This window comes from Rhipicephalus sanguineus, chromosome 1 (genome assembly GCF_013339695.2).
Source record: "Rhipicephalus sanguineus isolate Rsan-2018 chromosome 1, BIME_Rsan_1.4, whole genome shotgun sequence".
Classification (NCBI taxonomy): domain Eukaryota; kingdom Metazoa; phylum Arthropoda; class Arachnida; order Ixodida; family Ixodidae; genus Rhipicephalus; species Rhipicephalus sanguineus.
Window position 1 is genome coordinate 103,671,347 of NC_051176.1, and position 16,781 is coordinate 103,688,127.

Genomic DNA, 16,781 nt, shown 5'->3' on the forward strand with positions numbered 1-16,781 from the left:
CTTGTATCATTCAAATGTGATTTTCATGGGCTTGCATCAAACACTGGAACTCAATTAGCACTGATAAAGAGGAAGGTACAGTACCTGCATCCATGGGCACAAGAGTGTATTGAGATTGATCGGATGTGTCTGCACTTCAATGGTTGTCTCACACTGCCTTCGTGTTACCAGTTGTTGCTCTGGTCGTGCGAGTATGCTGCATGTGCTTATTTTCATGCCTCCTCTGCACTGAATGTTCTTCAACCAGGATGGCATCAAGAAAGTGAAAATCATTTTTGAACTGAATCAAGCCAATTACGAACCAAAGGGCATATTTATTGCCACTTATGCAGAACTCTTTTAAGGTGCAGCCATCCACTATACTTAGCCTAAAAGGCACGGCTTGCCATGGTGGAAGATGCAGTGTTTAACCTGATGTGGCATTGGCGCTGCCTCTTTTCGCAGGAGCTACACATATTTTTTACATAGAAAACCTGTTTTTACTTCCTTGCTTCTTTTTCTGGTGCCACTACCTGATACAAATTACCCGAGTTCTTTCTGCATATTGCAGCGCAATGGCTGAAATAGGTAGTTTCAATTTTTAGAACTATAGGCCCTAGTGTGAACAAAGCTTCTCTGCGTCTGTGTGTGCAGGCTGGTGTTTGAATTTCCTGCGACGGGAGGCATGATTCCATCATGGAGCTTTCGCACGGTTAAGCTCCTGCGATACGTATCGGTTAGCGACTACTTTATCATGGCTTGCGAGTTCTTCTTCACGCTGTTCATTCTCTATTACATCGTCGAAGAAGTCCTTGAGGTGAGTGTCTTCGTGCCAAGGCTCGTGCCTGGTTAGTGCTTGAGTAACAGTTCAAGCAGTTTTTGCAATAAATAGCTGTTTGTGCTAGTGCAGGCGTTTATGCCAAAAATGTCTAGCTGTATCCTTAGGACAGCGCTCGATAAAAGAAATACAAATATTTAAACATTTCAAACTGTTCTCATTAACTCGGCAAAAAAGAATGTCTGACAAGGGATGAGGGAGTGCACGGTGCTGTGCGTCTCGTGCAGATGTAAACAAGCTTCTTTGCGAGGCATGCAGGTGCAAGACACAGAAACGCGAGCTTGCACATGCCTGCAAGTGTATGTGTGGTCTTAGATGGCTAATTGTGTAAGGTAGAGAAGTGCGCTTGCAAAGAGGAAAAATGGTCTGCATATTACTGTAAAAGCTGCTAAAACAAGGCAGCCATATCATTCATTTCTTCGGGCTCTTGTGGTTGGTGATACTTTAGATATCTTGTGAGGTAGAAACAAGCTGGTATACTGATTGTTGATGAACAGTGCTACTTGGAACACACGAACAAGTATGGAGTTCAGTGCATTTTCTTACAAGCATGTAATGTGTTTCTTTAATATCTCTTGACATCCTAACAACCGTTTGGTGTGACAGTTGTTGTATGCAGGCATCATGCAATATGCCTGCATATGTGTATATATTTTTCTCTTTATTATTTCTTCCTCAGATCAAGAGCAACAGGACCAGCTATTTCAAGTCTATATGGAACATCCTTGACATTCTTGTCATTCTGGTGAGCTTAAAGCAGTTCTAGTTAACTTCTTTTTCATTTTTGCGTGTGGTTATATGCTCCAAGTCGTTAATAAAACTTATGTGTCTTTCTTCGCCACCTAACCACCTAGACCGAAACTTCCACACTTGGGTCTTTGCCATATAAGCTTTACAAGCATCTCACAACTCTGTGGCTTGAGGCCACCATTATCTGCAGTGCAGTGATATTTCTTCAATCATACAGATCCCCATTGGAGGCCACAGACAAGAAGTGGTAATCCACAATCAGAAACAAGAAGTTTTTGTTACTTGACAAAGCACTGCTTGGTGTCATTATGTGGCATGTGGTAACATGATGAGCCCTAATGGGTGCATGATGAGTGCAGTTACCCTGGAAACTGTGCTGGTCACTAATGCATACTTTATTTTCCAGAAATAACTTATGCTTGGAGATGAAGTGCCACATGTTTGAAATATTGCTCTTTTTGTGCACAGTAATGTGATGCACTGCAGTTGAAAACAGTTGTTTACTTCTCTAAGGCCTGGTAGCTGCCCATGAACAAAATTCAGTGGGAAATTAGCATTTGCCAGAAATTCATTTGCAAGCTTGCTATATTAAGTCTCTGTTTGCCTAAACTAGTTTCCATCGATATTTACAAAAGCTGATTGGACCTGTTAGCTGCTGTATGCCTTGGGATGCATGTCAGCTTGTTGACGTTTAGTAGTGCTTATCACATAGCATTTGTCTTCTTGCCAAGGTAGAAAGGGGGAAGGAAAAGGTGCTAAAACATAGCTGGCTGCATGGAAATTTTACTATCCCAAAATGTTGGAATGCACAAGCTACATGCTAAAATGTGCACTCTGTTCAGTTCTACCAAAAGCAGTAGCTAAGGCATAGAGGAATATAAAGTTTCTCTGAAGAATATGAATGGTTTAATTGGAAATCTGTACATGTGTACATTTAGCTTATTTGCCTGTTCTTCATTTCAAAAGGCCAGCTTTTGGAGTGTGAAATAGAGTTTTCAGAAGACCACGCATGATTCATTTGTGACATCAGAGGCAGTTTCGGAACGCTAACCTGTGCTTTGTGCTCATAGCACCTTTATTTCCTTTGGGACGACACTGTCTACATACGAGTAGTATAGACATGATATCTATGAATGAGTATGCTCTTGAAGTGGACATTTTAACGTCTATAAAAACCTCTTGTCACAAATGTTTATTCAACACTTCATAATATACCAAAATATCTACATGCCATTCAAGTCATTTGAAGAGGTCTTCTAGGAGCTTCGTGTTTTGTGGGTACAGCCAGCATTAGGTGTAACCTAAACTTTGAATACACATCTGTAGTTGCTTGTCATTATTGACTGACATGGGAGTTTAAGAAGCAATGAATTGCTTAGACGGAATGTGCATCAACCTAGCACATTCTAGGCACCCTTACCTTCCTCCAGAGAAGCAAAAAAGCACGTACGATGTGTTTGTACTGTGTGTGACATTGACTGTATGTGTTTCTAGATTTTGTGCACTAAGACTGTTTTGAATGTTTAGCATAAGCTTGCCATATTTATGTAATGCTTCTAGCAGCCAGAGTCTGAAAAGAACATAGCAAAGCGACTCATGACATGCCGCATTATGCTCTCCTTAGATCTCTCTGGTGTGCATTGGATTCAGCATCTATCGTACTGTTATGGTGAATAAGCTCCTGGCTGGTCTGCTGGACAAGCCGGACGAGTTTGCGGACTTTGGTCGTCTGGGTTTCTACCAGACGCAGTTCAACAATGCTGTAGCACTGGCTGTTTTCTTTGCTTGGATTAAGGTCTTCAAGTACATCAGCTTTAACAAGACCATGACGCAGCTTTCATCCACCCTTTCTCGGGTAATATATGCTGCTGCATTTCATATAGATTTCTGCCTTTGGATTCTCATCTGTCTTTTTACATTTCCTTTTTGTCTTGGCATTTCATTACGCAACTGCGGTAAAAGCTCATAAATTAAATTTCATGGGGATGTTTGCAGAGTTCCATTTAAATGAAATTCAAGCTAACTAAAGTGATAACACATGATGAGAGGAGCGAGAGCACTTCTAGAAACATCACTTTTATTTATGAAAGAAGTGCACGATTGTTTTGCATTTATTTGCTGTGCACGATTGTTGTACACTAATTTTTTTCTTCAAAAGTGTTTGCTTTATTGTGAGCTTGAACTATTTGGTTGCACACTTGTTAATGTAGTAAATATCTGTAACTGGGACCATTTGGTTTCCAGCTGGAACCAGTTGATCCCAGTTAATGCCAGTTGACACCAGTTGAATTCCCACTTATACATTTTCACGTGGATAGTACATTATTACCATGCCTTGAAATGCTCAAGAAATGCTTATCACACATGTAGCTTTTTGCATCAATTTCTTCCGTCTTTGACATTGAATAATCGTGTACTTTTTTTTTGTCCTGTAATTTTTATCATATGTTCTTTAAACATTTTTGTGTGCTGTGACCTTCACCTTCATGAATTCTTACTAACACAGCCAAGTAAAAAGCAAATGAGTTGCCAAATTACCTATTGAATTAGGAAGACAAAACAATAAGAGGCCACACTCTTTCATGTGGTGTCAAAGAAGCATGTTTGACATGCTTTAAAAAGATGGTGTAAACCATTTGTTCTCCTTATGTAATGACACAACTGCTAAAACTGGCTCTCGAGTTAAATTCCTGTTTGCATTGTTCGATACCCTCACATGAATGGGAGCATTGCCCACTGTAAACGTTCTCATTTATCTTTGCATTTTGATGTTGAACACAATTGTGCATTTGCATTCTTTCTTCACAGTGCTCCAAGGATGTGGCTGGCTTCAGCATTATGTTCTTCATTGTGTTCTTTGCCTTTGCCCAACTGGGCTACCTTCTATTTGGAACTCAAATCCAGGGTTTCAGCTCCTTCGTTAATGCCGTGTAAGTACAATGCGGGATATCCCTTCTACGACTATCTTGTCAGTCTTCTCTGTTTTCTATGTTGTACATATTAGATCTGTACATATTAGAACCACGAAGGTGCACTGAAGAACTAAACAATTTGTTTTGAACTTGTCTTTCTTTCTTTATTGTTACGTGGTAAAAAATACTTGTCACATGAGCATGGTAGCAGGTCGTATGTGGCGAGTTTATCCGTTACCTTGCCTGTGAACCTCTCGGGGTGTTTGAGAATGACAAAGTTGTACTTTAAGAAAGAAATTGTTTTTTTATGACTATATTTGGTACAGCTTTTGGTGCAGCAATCAGCCTATGTTCTTGTATCAACAGCTTTGATGTAGGGAATGGAAGCTCCTGCTTGTGGCTTTAATTCATCACTAGCAAAGTCAAAGAGGCAGCATATTTTTCTCGGTAATTTAGATTGCATAATTTGAATTTCAGACTTTAGATGAACTTTCATCTGTATTCTATTTCAGCAAGCACTGCCTTCTAAAGTTTTGCACTGTACATACCTGCCAAGTCTCCCGGATTACCCGGGAGACTCCCGGATTTTGAACGTTTCTCCCGGTTGTACGGGTCATAGAGAAATCTCCCGGAAATCCAGTTTTGCCCCGCGCGTCCAGTGCTTTGTCTGGCCACATGAGCAAAGTTGTCTGGCCACGTAGTAGAAAGGATTCTTCTTCTTCTTTTTAACGATGGTAGAAAGGTTCAACTCAGTTTCATTGCGCATGAAGTAGCTGTGCACTTTGCGCCGCAGTCCAGCACTTAAAAGGGTAACCGATGTCTGTCGAGATAGCGCGGTCGCCAGCGCTCGCGACCGTCCCCGTCTCAACGGCGCCCCTTATGGTCCCTTGCTCGACGAAATAACTGGTAAGCAAGCGACGACAGGCCTCACATGCGGAACGATGTTATCGCATGTGCCCTTCGCGCGACGGTGACGGCCGGGTCGTTTCATCTCTGCTTCAACAGCGTTCGTCCCTAGCGCTAGCGCGCATTTACTCGCACGTGAAACAGACGATGCGTAAGCGATGTTATCGGTTTGGACTCTCTACAGATCAGCGGCGACCGCAAAATCCCGCTGACAGTAGGCAGTTTTAGAATTGCGTACGCTAAGTTAGCGTTTGCGGCCCGCTATTTCCGTCACTTACCGGGAGCCCGCAAGTGCTTAGCGTACGACGCACGCGCAGGCGCAGTTGCGCTAAAAGCCAGCGCAAAGCTTTGCGTACGCTGTTCTAAAACTGCCTAATGTACATATAATTGCTATCGCAGTACCCCCCCCCCCCCCCCCCCCGTTTAGTACATCTCCCGGATTCCGTTTCTCCAAACTTGGCAGGTATGACTGTATATAACAAAGGTGCAGAGTGGTTTCTGTTTGGTAGGAAGTTTGTTAGGGATGCAGGGACAGGTTCTTTGATCTGCCAAATATTTGCTGCGATTATGAAATTTTCACTCTATCTGTATAGTGCATTGCTAGCACATTCCACTCATTATAATTGCCTTTTGTGCATCTTTAGCTGGCCAGTACTGAGCAGTGATTGAATTTTAGTGAAAGCATTTGGACTAACTTTTGTGTTCTTGTATTAACCAAACAGGTTCACTCTTCTGCGTCTTATCTTGGGTGACTTCGATTTCGAGGAAATGGAAGCTGCCAACAGAGTGTTGGGCCCCATTTATTTCCTCAGCTACGTCTTCTTTGTATTCTTCGTGCTCTTGGTGTGTACCCTCACCTTTCTTTCTTTCTTTTATGTTCTGTATATTTGCTGCAGTTTTCATTGCAAGCTGACATTGTCGTCCTGAGCTTACTTGGTTTGAGTGGAGCACGTACTGTTATAGCCTGTTCGATTTATATTATAGTATTTCTACAACTTGCTTACTTTGTTCTAAGCATTGCTGTAGATATATGGGTGCTTTGTCTGTTTGCATAAGTGGCGAACTACTTCTATAGGTCAGTTTTATGAAAGAACAAAGTGCTATCTTGGCATCTTTTACTAATTTCATAAAACTGTGCATTGCCAATATACGAGATCTCATCTGCTTAAGAGATACCGTTGGATGACATATATAAAACTTAATATCCTCTCATGTACAGACGTTTTCCCGTTTAAATTGTACGCAAAAATCAGTCTGATGAAATCATTTATGCTTATAGTCAAAAATTTCTTTTACAAAAGTGGTGTGTCATGTGCCCATTTAAATGCATTATGTTATATGGAATTATTTTCGGAGTTGCAATAGCTTTGTTTGATATTTGTCTTCTATACACTATGAACCGATTAGTGACTTATGACTTTTTTTTGGTCATGTGCATGTATGTGTTGTTTGTTGAAAATGGGCATAAGAGTTGGTCTATCAAATCTCTTCCTGTATCTAGTACATATAGGCCAGTGCACTTATTGTGCTAAGGACTTGTTTCATAGTAAGTGAAATTCTTGCATTGCAGTAATAGAGCATATGAAATGGTAATGTTGATTGTTCGTTTTGTCATAAGCCTGTGTTATCTGAGATGTTATACTGTGTAAACTCAAGTTTTGTTTTTTCGGGGTTCTTGAGTTTTCACCACATTTCTTTTTCATCCTTGCAGAACATGTTCTTGGCTATCATTAACGACACCTATGCCGAAGTAAAATCGGAGATCTCGCAACAGAAGAACGAGTTTGAGCTTGTTGACTACTTTAAGAAGGTAAGCTGTTCACTTTTTCTCATCCTTTTTTTTGTCCAGTTCATACTCTGAGGGCCCTACAACAATTTTTGGACATGGTAGATTGACTTGCTTAGTCACTAGACATATCGTAGACATCTTAGCAGTGGTAAGTGTCTTCCTTCAAAAAGACTGTCTGCAATTTTATTAAACTTGCTCAAATTGCTATTGTACGTATTGCTTGCATGTTGCCTCGGGCATCATGGCTAAGCAGTTCTTTCAACAAAATCACAAGTGAGGACTATCATCACTGATGGGGATGGCGGTACTATTTTTTGGTGGCATAAAATGGTACCATAGTGTTGTTGATAATGAGAATGAAAGTAGGGGGATCCGAGGGGCTCAGTTTTTCGGGTGGTCACAACCATACGAAGTAATAAAGAAAAAAGCCAGATAACAAAAGGAAAGTTAATTATGTTCAATTAAAATGTGGAAATAGCAAGGTAAAGGGAAATGAAACCAAACGTATCTGCTACGTTCAACGTACAGTGCTTTACCAATTAATCTAGCTCGATAGACATCCTCCTGCAGTAGCAATATTAAGTACTATGTCCTTCTGAATGTGGTAGCTGTTCAAAGGTTTCACAACACAATCTCTCCGTCATGTTGACTGACTGTAAAGCTAAGTGCAGTGATGGTTGAAGCATGAAAAATATTGGTAGAGCATTGCAGGTTCTAGTGCAGTTTACACAACAAAAAGCAGGAGAGTGCTACTAAGTCATGGCAGTGGCAGCCTTTGATTGCTAATAACTTTGTTCATATGAGATGCCTTCAAAGCTTTTCGTCTGAAAAAAAAAAAAAGAGAAGATTCGGAAAGAAATTTGCTTAATGGATCCTGAACCACTTTTCCAAGTAATCGTCGAAGGACGTCAGTATAGGAGTTTATTGCCTCATGAAGGCCTCACAAAAATTTTTTGTATCCGTCAAGAATGAGCAGAATTACAGGGATTCGCCGCACTTTGTACTTCTATCGTCCTGACGAGCGTGCTGTGGCTACACAGGGAGGAATGGCACGGGGTAAAGAAGTTACGTCAGTGTGTGTCATCACCTTGAGCATGCATGATTAAACGTGATTGCTCTCTCCCGCTGTGATTCCTATGTGCGCTATTGTAGCTACTGTGTATTGTTAGCAGATCGTGTAGCACAGCGACGGTATGTTGCAGCAACATGTGGCAAGAAGCGCATCTGATCCAATCGCCATTCTTGATTTATGTCGGCTATTGGCCAATAGCATGCAGTCCATTGTGTGACATCAAACAGCAGGCGCTGGCGGCTCCAAAGAGAGTGAGCACAGGCCTGTGTATGAAATGAGGCCACCCGAGGAAATGGCAACTTCGCGCTCTGCTTCTAACTCTGCTTGCCGCACACGACTGCAAGATTTGGCTGAGCTGTTCATAGCAGTGTCTGCTTTCCGCAGGATGTGGTTTTTCACCAGGCCCAAGGGTCGGTTCATGACCCCTTTAATAAGAAATGCTGCAAATAGAGGCAGTAAACAGTGGCAGGCTGCGTATCTCAAAAGCAGTAAAAAATGCTTTCCACATCTATCTATAAGCCAAGGGAATGTGTTACAAGTTGCCGTAGTTAACAGAGGACAAAAATGGATGCTCATACTGGGAGGTGGTGAAGGAGCAGTGATTGCCTTGTGGCAGTCACTGCAGTTGCTAATTTGGCCACATTACTCCTATTTGCTGTTAATTTCTCACAGTAGCTCGACAGTTTTTTCTCTTAGCATGACGAGGCCACTCCACACCAGAATATTCTAGGTTAGGGACAAAATGATTTCTCTCGTGAAATAGTAACTTGTCAGCAAGCTCATATACAGTCATATGAAAGGCATTCTCACCTGCTCATTCACTGTTGAGGAAATTCAGTGCATTATGCTATGCCGTGCATATGTTAGGTAAACGAATATGCTTGCTCATTATTGCACTCATGCTTGTTACTGAAACTCTTTTTGCATAGTGCTGTAATGATGAACTTAATCACCTCTCTTTTTATAATGTGTTTATGTCAAGTTAATCTACCTTGTGCTGTATGCTGCATTTGCTAGCGGACGCTTGCTGAAATGTGTCTTTTGGCAGGAACAGATATGCACTCAATTGATACATATTACAAGACTGTATAGATTAATACAGAATTGGTTAGCCTTTTTCTTTTGCTGAAATCGTAAATTTGTTTGCACCATGTTACATTGTCTTTTCAAATGCATTGTGTCTTGTTTCCAGGGTTACAACAGCATTCTTGGCAAGCTGGGCAAGCGGGATCAAATTGTGGACATTCAGAATGCACTCAAAATGGCAGACACCAACCATGACAACAAACTGACCTTTGATGAAGTCCGCAAAACACTCAAAGCGTAAGCTATTTCTGACTTGGCAAGTAGATAGGCTGGCAGTCTATTGTGCCTTCATAAAGATAAAAAAGATTAACATGAAGGAACATAAATACAAACTCCCATTATTTTTCAAATCTCAAGGGCCTTCTATCTCAGAGCAAAAGAAAAGAGATGTAGGGGTGTTCGAATAGTGAAATTTCATCTCGAATCGAATTCGAATTGAATAGTGCTGAATAGTGGCCAAAAATATCGAATATTGAATAGTATATTTACACGAAATGTGTACCGCCAGTTACGGGAGGACAAAGGAAAAATCAAGGACGCTACAGCGTGCTGACAGATTCATTATGCACTTGTTCGGGAGTGGCTTTTCTTTCAGCTTTTATGGGCGTGCAAGCATGTTGATAGAAGAGCTGCCATTTCAGTCAGCAGCGCCACTCCTAACCTCTTAACGGCTAACAGAGGGGGGTACGGTAGCTAGTTTTCTTTCCCTATGGTCGAGAAATAAGGCTCATCTGACAATGGTAAAGTTGTGCTTCGTCGCCATGGATGCTCCGGGCCCAAAAGTCTTCGGGCGCCCATCCACAGCAGCATTTTAACTGCGTGCCGGAACGACGGGAGTTTCTGAACTAGTGGTGCGGTGCGGCAGTGTTGACTGCCCAACGTGAACAAATTTTTACATGCAAAGCCAATCACCGAGGGTTTCGCAGGCCAAAGTCAGGTTGTTTTACGGCGCTTGCAGCATATGCGACCGAACTACGCAAGAAGTCCACGCTTTCATTTCAGGAGCGAAGTTATGAAGGACTTGACAGTTCTCTCGTGTGTTTTTCTACATGCGGAAATGACATAATCTCTAAGATCAACATGTGCTCGCTTTTGAACCAGGATGTCAGTGAAAGTTTAAGAAACGGCGATGTTAGCGTTAGTTTTAGCCACCCTACCCCAACCAAGTTGCACCATTAGCCTTTGTCGCATTTTAGATATTCGTCTGGTCGAATTATTCGAAACATCGAATACTAGCTATTTGAAAGTCGAATCGAATTATTCGATTAGGATCTATTCGATTCGAATTCGAAACTTGAATATTCGCACACCCCTACTTTTATGGCAACATGCTTTGCTGACCTCTCGTGTGCTAGCTCTCTTAGTGCTCTAGCCAATATCATATGGTGACATTCTTCACGAAGTATGGCATCGCGAATGCGTCTTGTTGGAATAGACAGTTTATTATGGGATATTGGTAAATGGTGAGAAAAGCAGCTTGAGAACTGGCTCTAACAACTCTGTCAAGTGGCTGCGTGAGTCAGCTGTCTGTAAACAAGTGTTGGAGAGGCAAGCAAAGGAATTTATCTAGCCAGTCATAAATTCTTTGTTTTAAATTACTTTGAGCTGCCTGTTTTGGAGCTTATCTATAACGAAAGTATTACCTAATTAGACATTGTGACTGATCATACTTCGAATCAAAGCACACTTCGTCACTGTGACAATTGTCAACTCAATAAAGGATGGGGCACCTACTATAAGTACTTAACCTGTGAGAAGGCTGCATCTCTGAAATTGATCAAAGAAAAGAGAGAAAAGGCTCAAAAGTAAAAGTTGATGTAATTATGAGTACTATATGTGTCTCACCCTGTTCTCAGCCCTGAAACTGAATATATATTGATCACCGCGTTTGTATGCAGGCAAAACTTCAGTGATATGGAGATTGAGATGCTGTTCTCCAAGTATGACGTGGACGGCAACCGCGAGCTGAATGAGCAAGAAACAAAGGAGATGATGGCACACCTTGAGGGACAGAAGGTTCTGCTTGACGAAGAGATTCAGCGTGAAAAGACCTCTGGCAATGACAATGCTGGTGGTGGCGGTGGCAACGGCAGCGGCGGCGGTGGTGATGGGGGCGTCTCTTCGGAAGAGTTAAATATGTAAGTAATGAGCATTGTGCATTCCATCTCCAGAGTAGTAGTAGTAGTAGTAGTAGTAGTAGTAGTAGTAGTAGTAGCAGTAGTAGTAGTAGTAGTAGTAGTAGTAGTAGTAGTAGTAGTAGTAGTAGCAGTAGTAGTCAAACTTTGATATAACAAATTATCGGTTATAACGAAGTCAATGAAGAATAGTCTTGCCATAAATGCAGTGTTATGAATATATGCTTATAACAAATTTTTGGATACCATAATGATGCCACTTTCGTGTCATATTCGACTTCCTTATAATGGGGTTTCACTGTAATAGTAGTCGTAATTGAAGTGTACAGGTGCTATAGTCTCTGCTGCCTTTTACTTAGCTCAGCTCAGTTTCCTGGGGGGGAAAAGACGAGGGCATAGGTGGATGAACGAGAGAAGACTGTCGCTAATAAGGACTCATGGTTGTAAGCAGCAGGCAAAGAAGGCATTAAGAGCTTTGACATCAGCTTCAAATCGTCCAGGAACCTAACAGGGTGCCTGAAGCCAGTGTGGTAGTGCCAGCCGGGGAGGAGAAGGTGTCACATTGAGCCCATAGGGATGCGAAGGCTTTGATACAATGTGGAAGGAAAGCCCTCTCAGTAGAGTAGACTCTCTGCCACACAACGTACCAAACAAGATGGGGATGTTGCTATGCCCTTGCTGTATCTAGGCATTTATTGTTTTCCAGCAGAAAGAAAGTGGGAAAGGAAAGTGAAAGGCAGCAACTTTTGTGACTTTTCAGTGAAAACCTCAACTGTCTCATGGCCATGGAGAAGGTGCACAGTAAAGGAGATGAAAGGACAGATAACAATTACAATAAAACATGTAAAGAAAGGGATTAGATTACATTACCTTATCTCTCAAGCATTTGTTTTTGCATAGTTGGTTTATCAGCTAAAAGAAAAATATGAATTTTGAAAAAGTGCTGCAAAGAGAGAAGTTAATGCATACAGCCACCCATCCAGTGTCCTGGTCGCGTGCATTTACATTTCCCTCCATGTTTCATTTTTTCTACCTGTTGCCCAATTTGTGTTTGCATGCTTTTGCTGTCATTTGCAATGTAGTGTATCAGTTTTCATGCAGTATTACTGGTATTATTTCGTTTTCTCACACTGGAGCTGTTTCACCTTAGTGAGGTCGCCAGTTTTTACACCGTTATACAGCACATTGGGTGTATCATAGGCTTTTGAAAAAAGAGATGATTTGAGACATATAACTTAAAAACTAAATTCACACATCTATGTGCCAGTCTCTCCTTTCTCCTCTTTTCAGGATGCACTTTTGCATAGTTATGACCCAAATACCTTTTTTAGCGTGCTAACCAATTGGAGCAGTTAAAGGTGATATAGTAGCACGTTTTGTAAAAATTCGTAGGGGTAATATATTTATGGATTTCTAAATGATTGCCACTAAAATTGATTATATTTCACAATTTCCTCTGGCCAAAACATTATACTGCTCTGCTCTGAATTTCCTTTTCAGTCTAAATTACGGGTTTAGAAATTCACAGACCTTGATGTGTTGTTTGAGTGTAATAGCATGCAGGTTCATTTAAAGAAGCAGTTTTAATGAAAGCAAGAGTACCATCTTCTGCAGTTTTCTCATCTTTTACCCATGCTGGAGTCTTTGCCCTCACAGGTCTTGGAAAAGTTTACATGAACTTTGAGAAGGCCTCTCTAGTGCCACTAAATAAACAATGGTCAATTAAAGTCCTGGAAATTAAGAGTTTTTTAATGCACTTTTTAGAGTGCTGACTGGTGTGCCCACAAGCTTTACTCAATTCGTTCCTGCAAAAGTTTAACTTTGATGTGTCTTCTCTTCTGCCTGTGGCAATCATTTTAATATAGCCTGCTGGGAGGCTTAATAGGTATAGATGAGTGCCTTAACAACTGAAGCTGCCATGTGCATGGCACCAAACTTGCAGACTTAGACAGGAGAGGACAGGACGCGAGTGGTTTTGGTATAAGGGCATGCTTCTAAAGGCTAACACACTAAGAACATAGATAAAGGCTAAGAACTAAATGCAGCTTTGACTCAAAAGGCAGTAATTGAGCCATATGGTGCTATTATGTAGTGGTTACAAACAAGCACCAAGAACAAAAAAAAAGTTCATCAGAACTGCCAGGATAAAGAAATGGGGGGCCTAAAAAAATGGAAGGGGCAGAGGTGAGGTACAGGAGTAGTAACAGCTGTGGCTCTGCACACATACATATACAAGATCTGAAAGCAATGTACAGCTTCTTTGTGCATTGTTTCAAACGTTTTGTGCAACTCATATTACACTCAAACCTACCTCGATATTGATGCAAGCCATGAAACAGTCTTTAAACTACGCGCGCCCTCCAAGCGAACAACGGCGCCAGTCGCCGCACGTGATCGGATCGCGGGTGATTGTGACCAGGAAAGAGAGGAAGGAGAAGTGAGGAGCCGCTCGATCAAGAGGGAGAACGCTTCTTGTTTTTGACAAGTTATCTCACAAGACTACCTGAATTGTTCGTTACAATATAACGAACATGGAAATAACTAATTATCGGTTATAACGTAGTAAAAAGAGGAATAGTCTTGTCATAGATACAGTGCTAAGAATGTATGTTTATAACGAATTTTTGGTTATAACGAAGTTAATTTTGTGTCAGATGCGACTTCTTTATAATGAGGTTTGAGCGTACATGTGAAACACTACAGAGTCTTACTGCATGTAGGTAACATATTGCTAGCTGTTGCCATCAGCTCTTTTGACAAAATGGCTGTATATTTGTTTTTCGGCATGTGTAGACTCATGCTGGCAGAGATGCTGTTTTTGATGGCATTCAAGCAGTGGAAATTATGGTAGAAGGCTGGTAACCTAGTGGATTTGTACAAGTGTTTCACATATGATCTCAATTTCTTTGATACCTGATGTACACTACCTATTGTACGCAGTCTGACCCGGCGTGTGGATCGCATGGAGCATTCCATTGGTAGCATCGTGTCCAAGATTGACGCTGTACTGGTCAAAATGGAAGCCATGGAAAAAGCTAAAGCCAACCGGCGGGACACCATGAGCAAAATTCTTGACACCATTTCAGAGGTCAGATACTAGCCCATTGACTATCCTTATTAAAATCAATTCCTATGATAGGAGATTATTAGAGTTTTTCAGTTATCAGCAGCTGATAAAACTTAAGCAACTCGCACTTTGTCTGCTGGCGAGTAGATGGTTCAGTGTGAGGAATGCTCAACAGCCTTTATTACTCTTTTACTGTTGTGCTACTCTGACTTGAGCAGGGGCATCGTTGTGCTATTCGTTTCATTTGTTACACATACTGCAGCCCCACAAGGGCTTAAGAAGCGTTAGCGTTGTTGTCGGCCTTAGTATGACCACACAGTCTGGTGATGATCATCTGCCACCGACTTGTCGGCTGATCATCTGCATCGAGTCAACATCGGTGTCATGTCAGTCTAATGTCAATGTGCCTTTAACAGTGCATGCGCAGCAGTTTATCACAGCTGTCATCAGCGGTTAGATGGTGCAGCATGTACTGCAAGCCACATGCTTGGCTGTGTGCTGTTCATTTGGAAATCTGACACTAGAGAGCACGGCATTAAAAATCGATGTAGCGTGCTTGGTGCAAGAAATGTGGGAATTGGTAGTCAGTGTAGTGTCAGTGGCAAGGCTGTTTGGGAGTGGCAGTAACAGGGTGCTAGGTTGCAAATAGCTTAACCTTTTCAGGGTCAAGTCTTTTTTCCAGTTGTCACCCCTTGGGGTTGAGTCTTTAAATTGCAGGTTTCATATCTTCAGAGCAACATATAATAAATTTTTTTTTGTAGTGATTGTAAAGTGAGAAAAAACTCACAGGGTCCCTTATGCCTTCGTCTAAGGCAACTTGAAGGCACAGGCAATCTGGTGTGGCTATTTTACTGTGAATTTTATGTCAGGTAAACGCGGCAGTTAGGAAGCGAAAGCACAGCTCATGCAGTTCTGTGATATTGCCGCAAAGACAAAGTGAGCATGCAGATCGTGTGGCTCGAGCCACGCTTGAGAGGTCACATGATTTTTGATACCACGTGCCGGCATCCTAGAAAAATGTGCATGCTAGATTTCTGTCACCTTCGTACCAGTCAGGATTGTCACGCCACACACATTTCGGAAGAGTTGCTCCTCGGTCGAAGTCAGAGTTCAAACTGGCTAGTGATTTCAAGCGACTGGCATTCAATAAATCTCACTGTGATTGGACATTTAGGCAGTAGTGCGAATCGAAGGAATCTCCGCTTGACTTCTTTTCAGCAGAGAAACCAGTGTGCTCGGCCATAGTGTAATCACTGTGTATGTGAGTGCACGCAAGAAAACTCTGGCTGTGCGCCTGTCAGAAAAACCAAACGAGAAATTTCCAGTAACCTTTCATCTTATCACCACCAAGGGGCAAGCAATTTTTGCAATTCTCAGAAAATATGCAGCCGGGGTAGCATCGTTCGTCTACGGAGGCATCATTTGTATATACCAGTGCCCACCTGCGGACAGCTTAACTTGCATTCTAGTAGGAGATAAATAAGCGAGCATCAAGTGAAGAGATTAGAAAGCAGATAGACATCAGATTTTGTGAGCACAACAAATGAAAACCCCTTGCGAAACAAAACTAAACTACAACCGAAAGATTTGATCTTTTGGCAGTCCATAGAATTTTTGAAACTATGCCAGCACTAGAGTTCAAAACAATATATATTTTTCTATTTTATGTTTCTGCAGGTTCCATGATTGACACTTGTATGATCAACACAATAAAAACCAGAGTGTTAACGAGACATAAAATTTTCAGATTTCATTTTCAGATTCAGACAACCAGATTCCTAGTACTATTCTTCGCTGAATTTCATTTTTTAGAGCTGCCATGTTGGTCTAGTCTGGATACTAGAAAAACGTAGTGCTCTACAAAAGCTATGTACTTTGTTGTTTATCTGAATCTGTTGTCATATGATAAGGCATTTTGACTACTGCTCCAACCAGAAGCTCCATGGGACATATGCACAGTATGATCATTAAGAAAAAAAGCTAATGAGTATGATCATTAAGAAAAAAGCTAATGATATAGGCTATGTATATGCTATGTCAGTACAATACTTTGTCTTTTTGTCTGTGCACTTTTGCACTGGTGACATGCATTACATCTGCCATTGCTTAGCGCACTTAGCGCACCATTGCCTAGCATGTCTGTGCTTGATCTTGTTATTGGGAATGTTGCCACTAATGTAGTGATGTGACTTGACGTACAGTAGACTCTCGTTAAATGGGACCTGAAGGGACCAAAATAATATGTTC

At 41.4% G+C, this 16,781-nt stretch overlaps 1 protein-coding gene across 1 annotated transcript in view; it reads left to right on the forward strand.

Annotated features, from left to right (window-relative positions):
• The window catches only part of LOC119394939 (polycystin-2), a 58,756-nt gene that overhangs the window by 33,072 nt on the left and 8,903 nt on the right, over positions 1 to 16,781 (forward strand). The window contains exons 6-14 of the mRNA XM_037662238.2: positions 634 to 796; positions 1,497 to 1,562; positions 3,192 to 3,422; positions 4,376 to 4,497; positions 6,108 to 6,228; positions 7,097 to 7,195; positions 9,439 to 9,569; positions 11,231 to 11,470; positions 14,408 to 14,555. Of these exons, the coding sequence (XP_037518166.1) occupies positions 634 to 796; positions 1,497 to 1,562; positions 3,192 to 3,422; positions 4,376 to 4,497; positions 6,108 to 6,228; positions 7,097 to 7,195; positions 9,439 to 9,569; positions 11,231 to 11,470; positions 14,408 to 14,555 (1,321 nt within the window). The remainder of the gene's footprint in view (positions 1 to 633; positions 797 to 1,496; positions 1,563 to 3,191; positions 3,423 to 4,375; positions 4,498 to 6,107; positions 6,229 to 7,096; positions 7,196 to 9,438; positions 9,570 to 11,230; positions 11,471 to 14,407; positions 14,556 to 16,781) is intronic.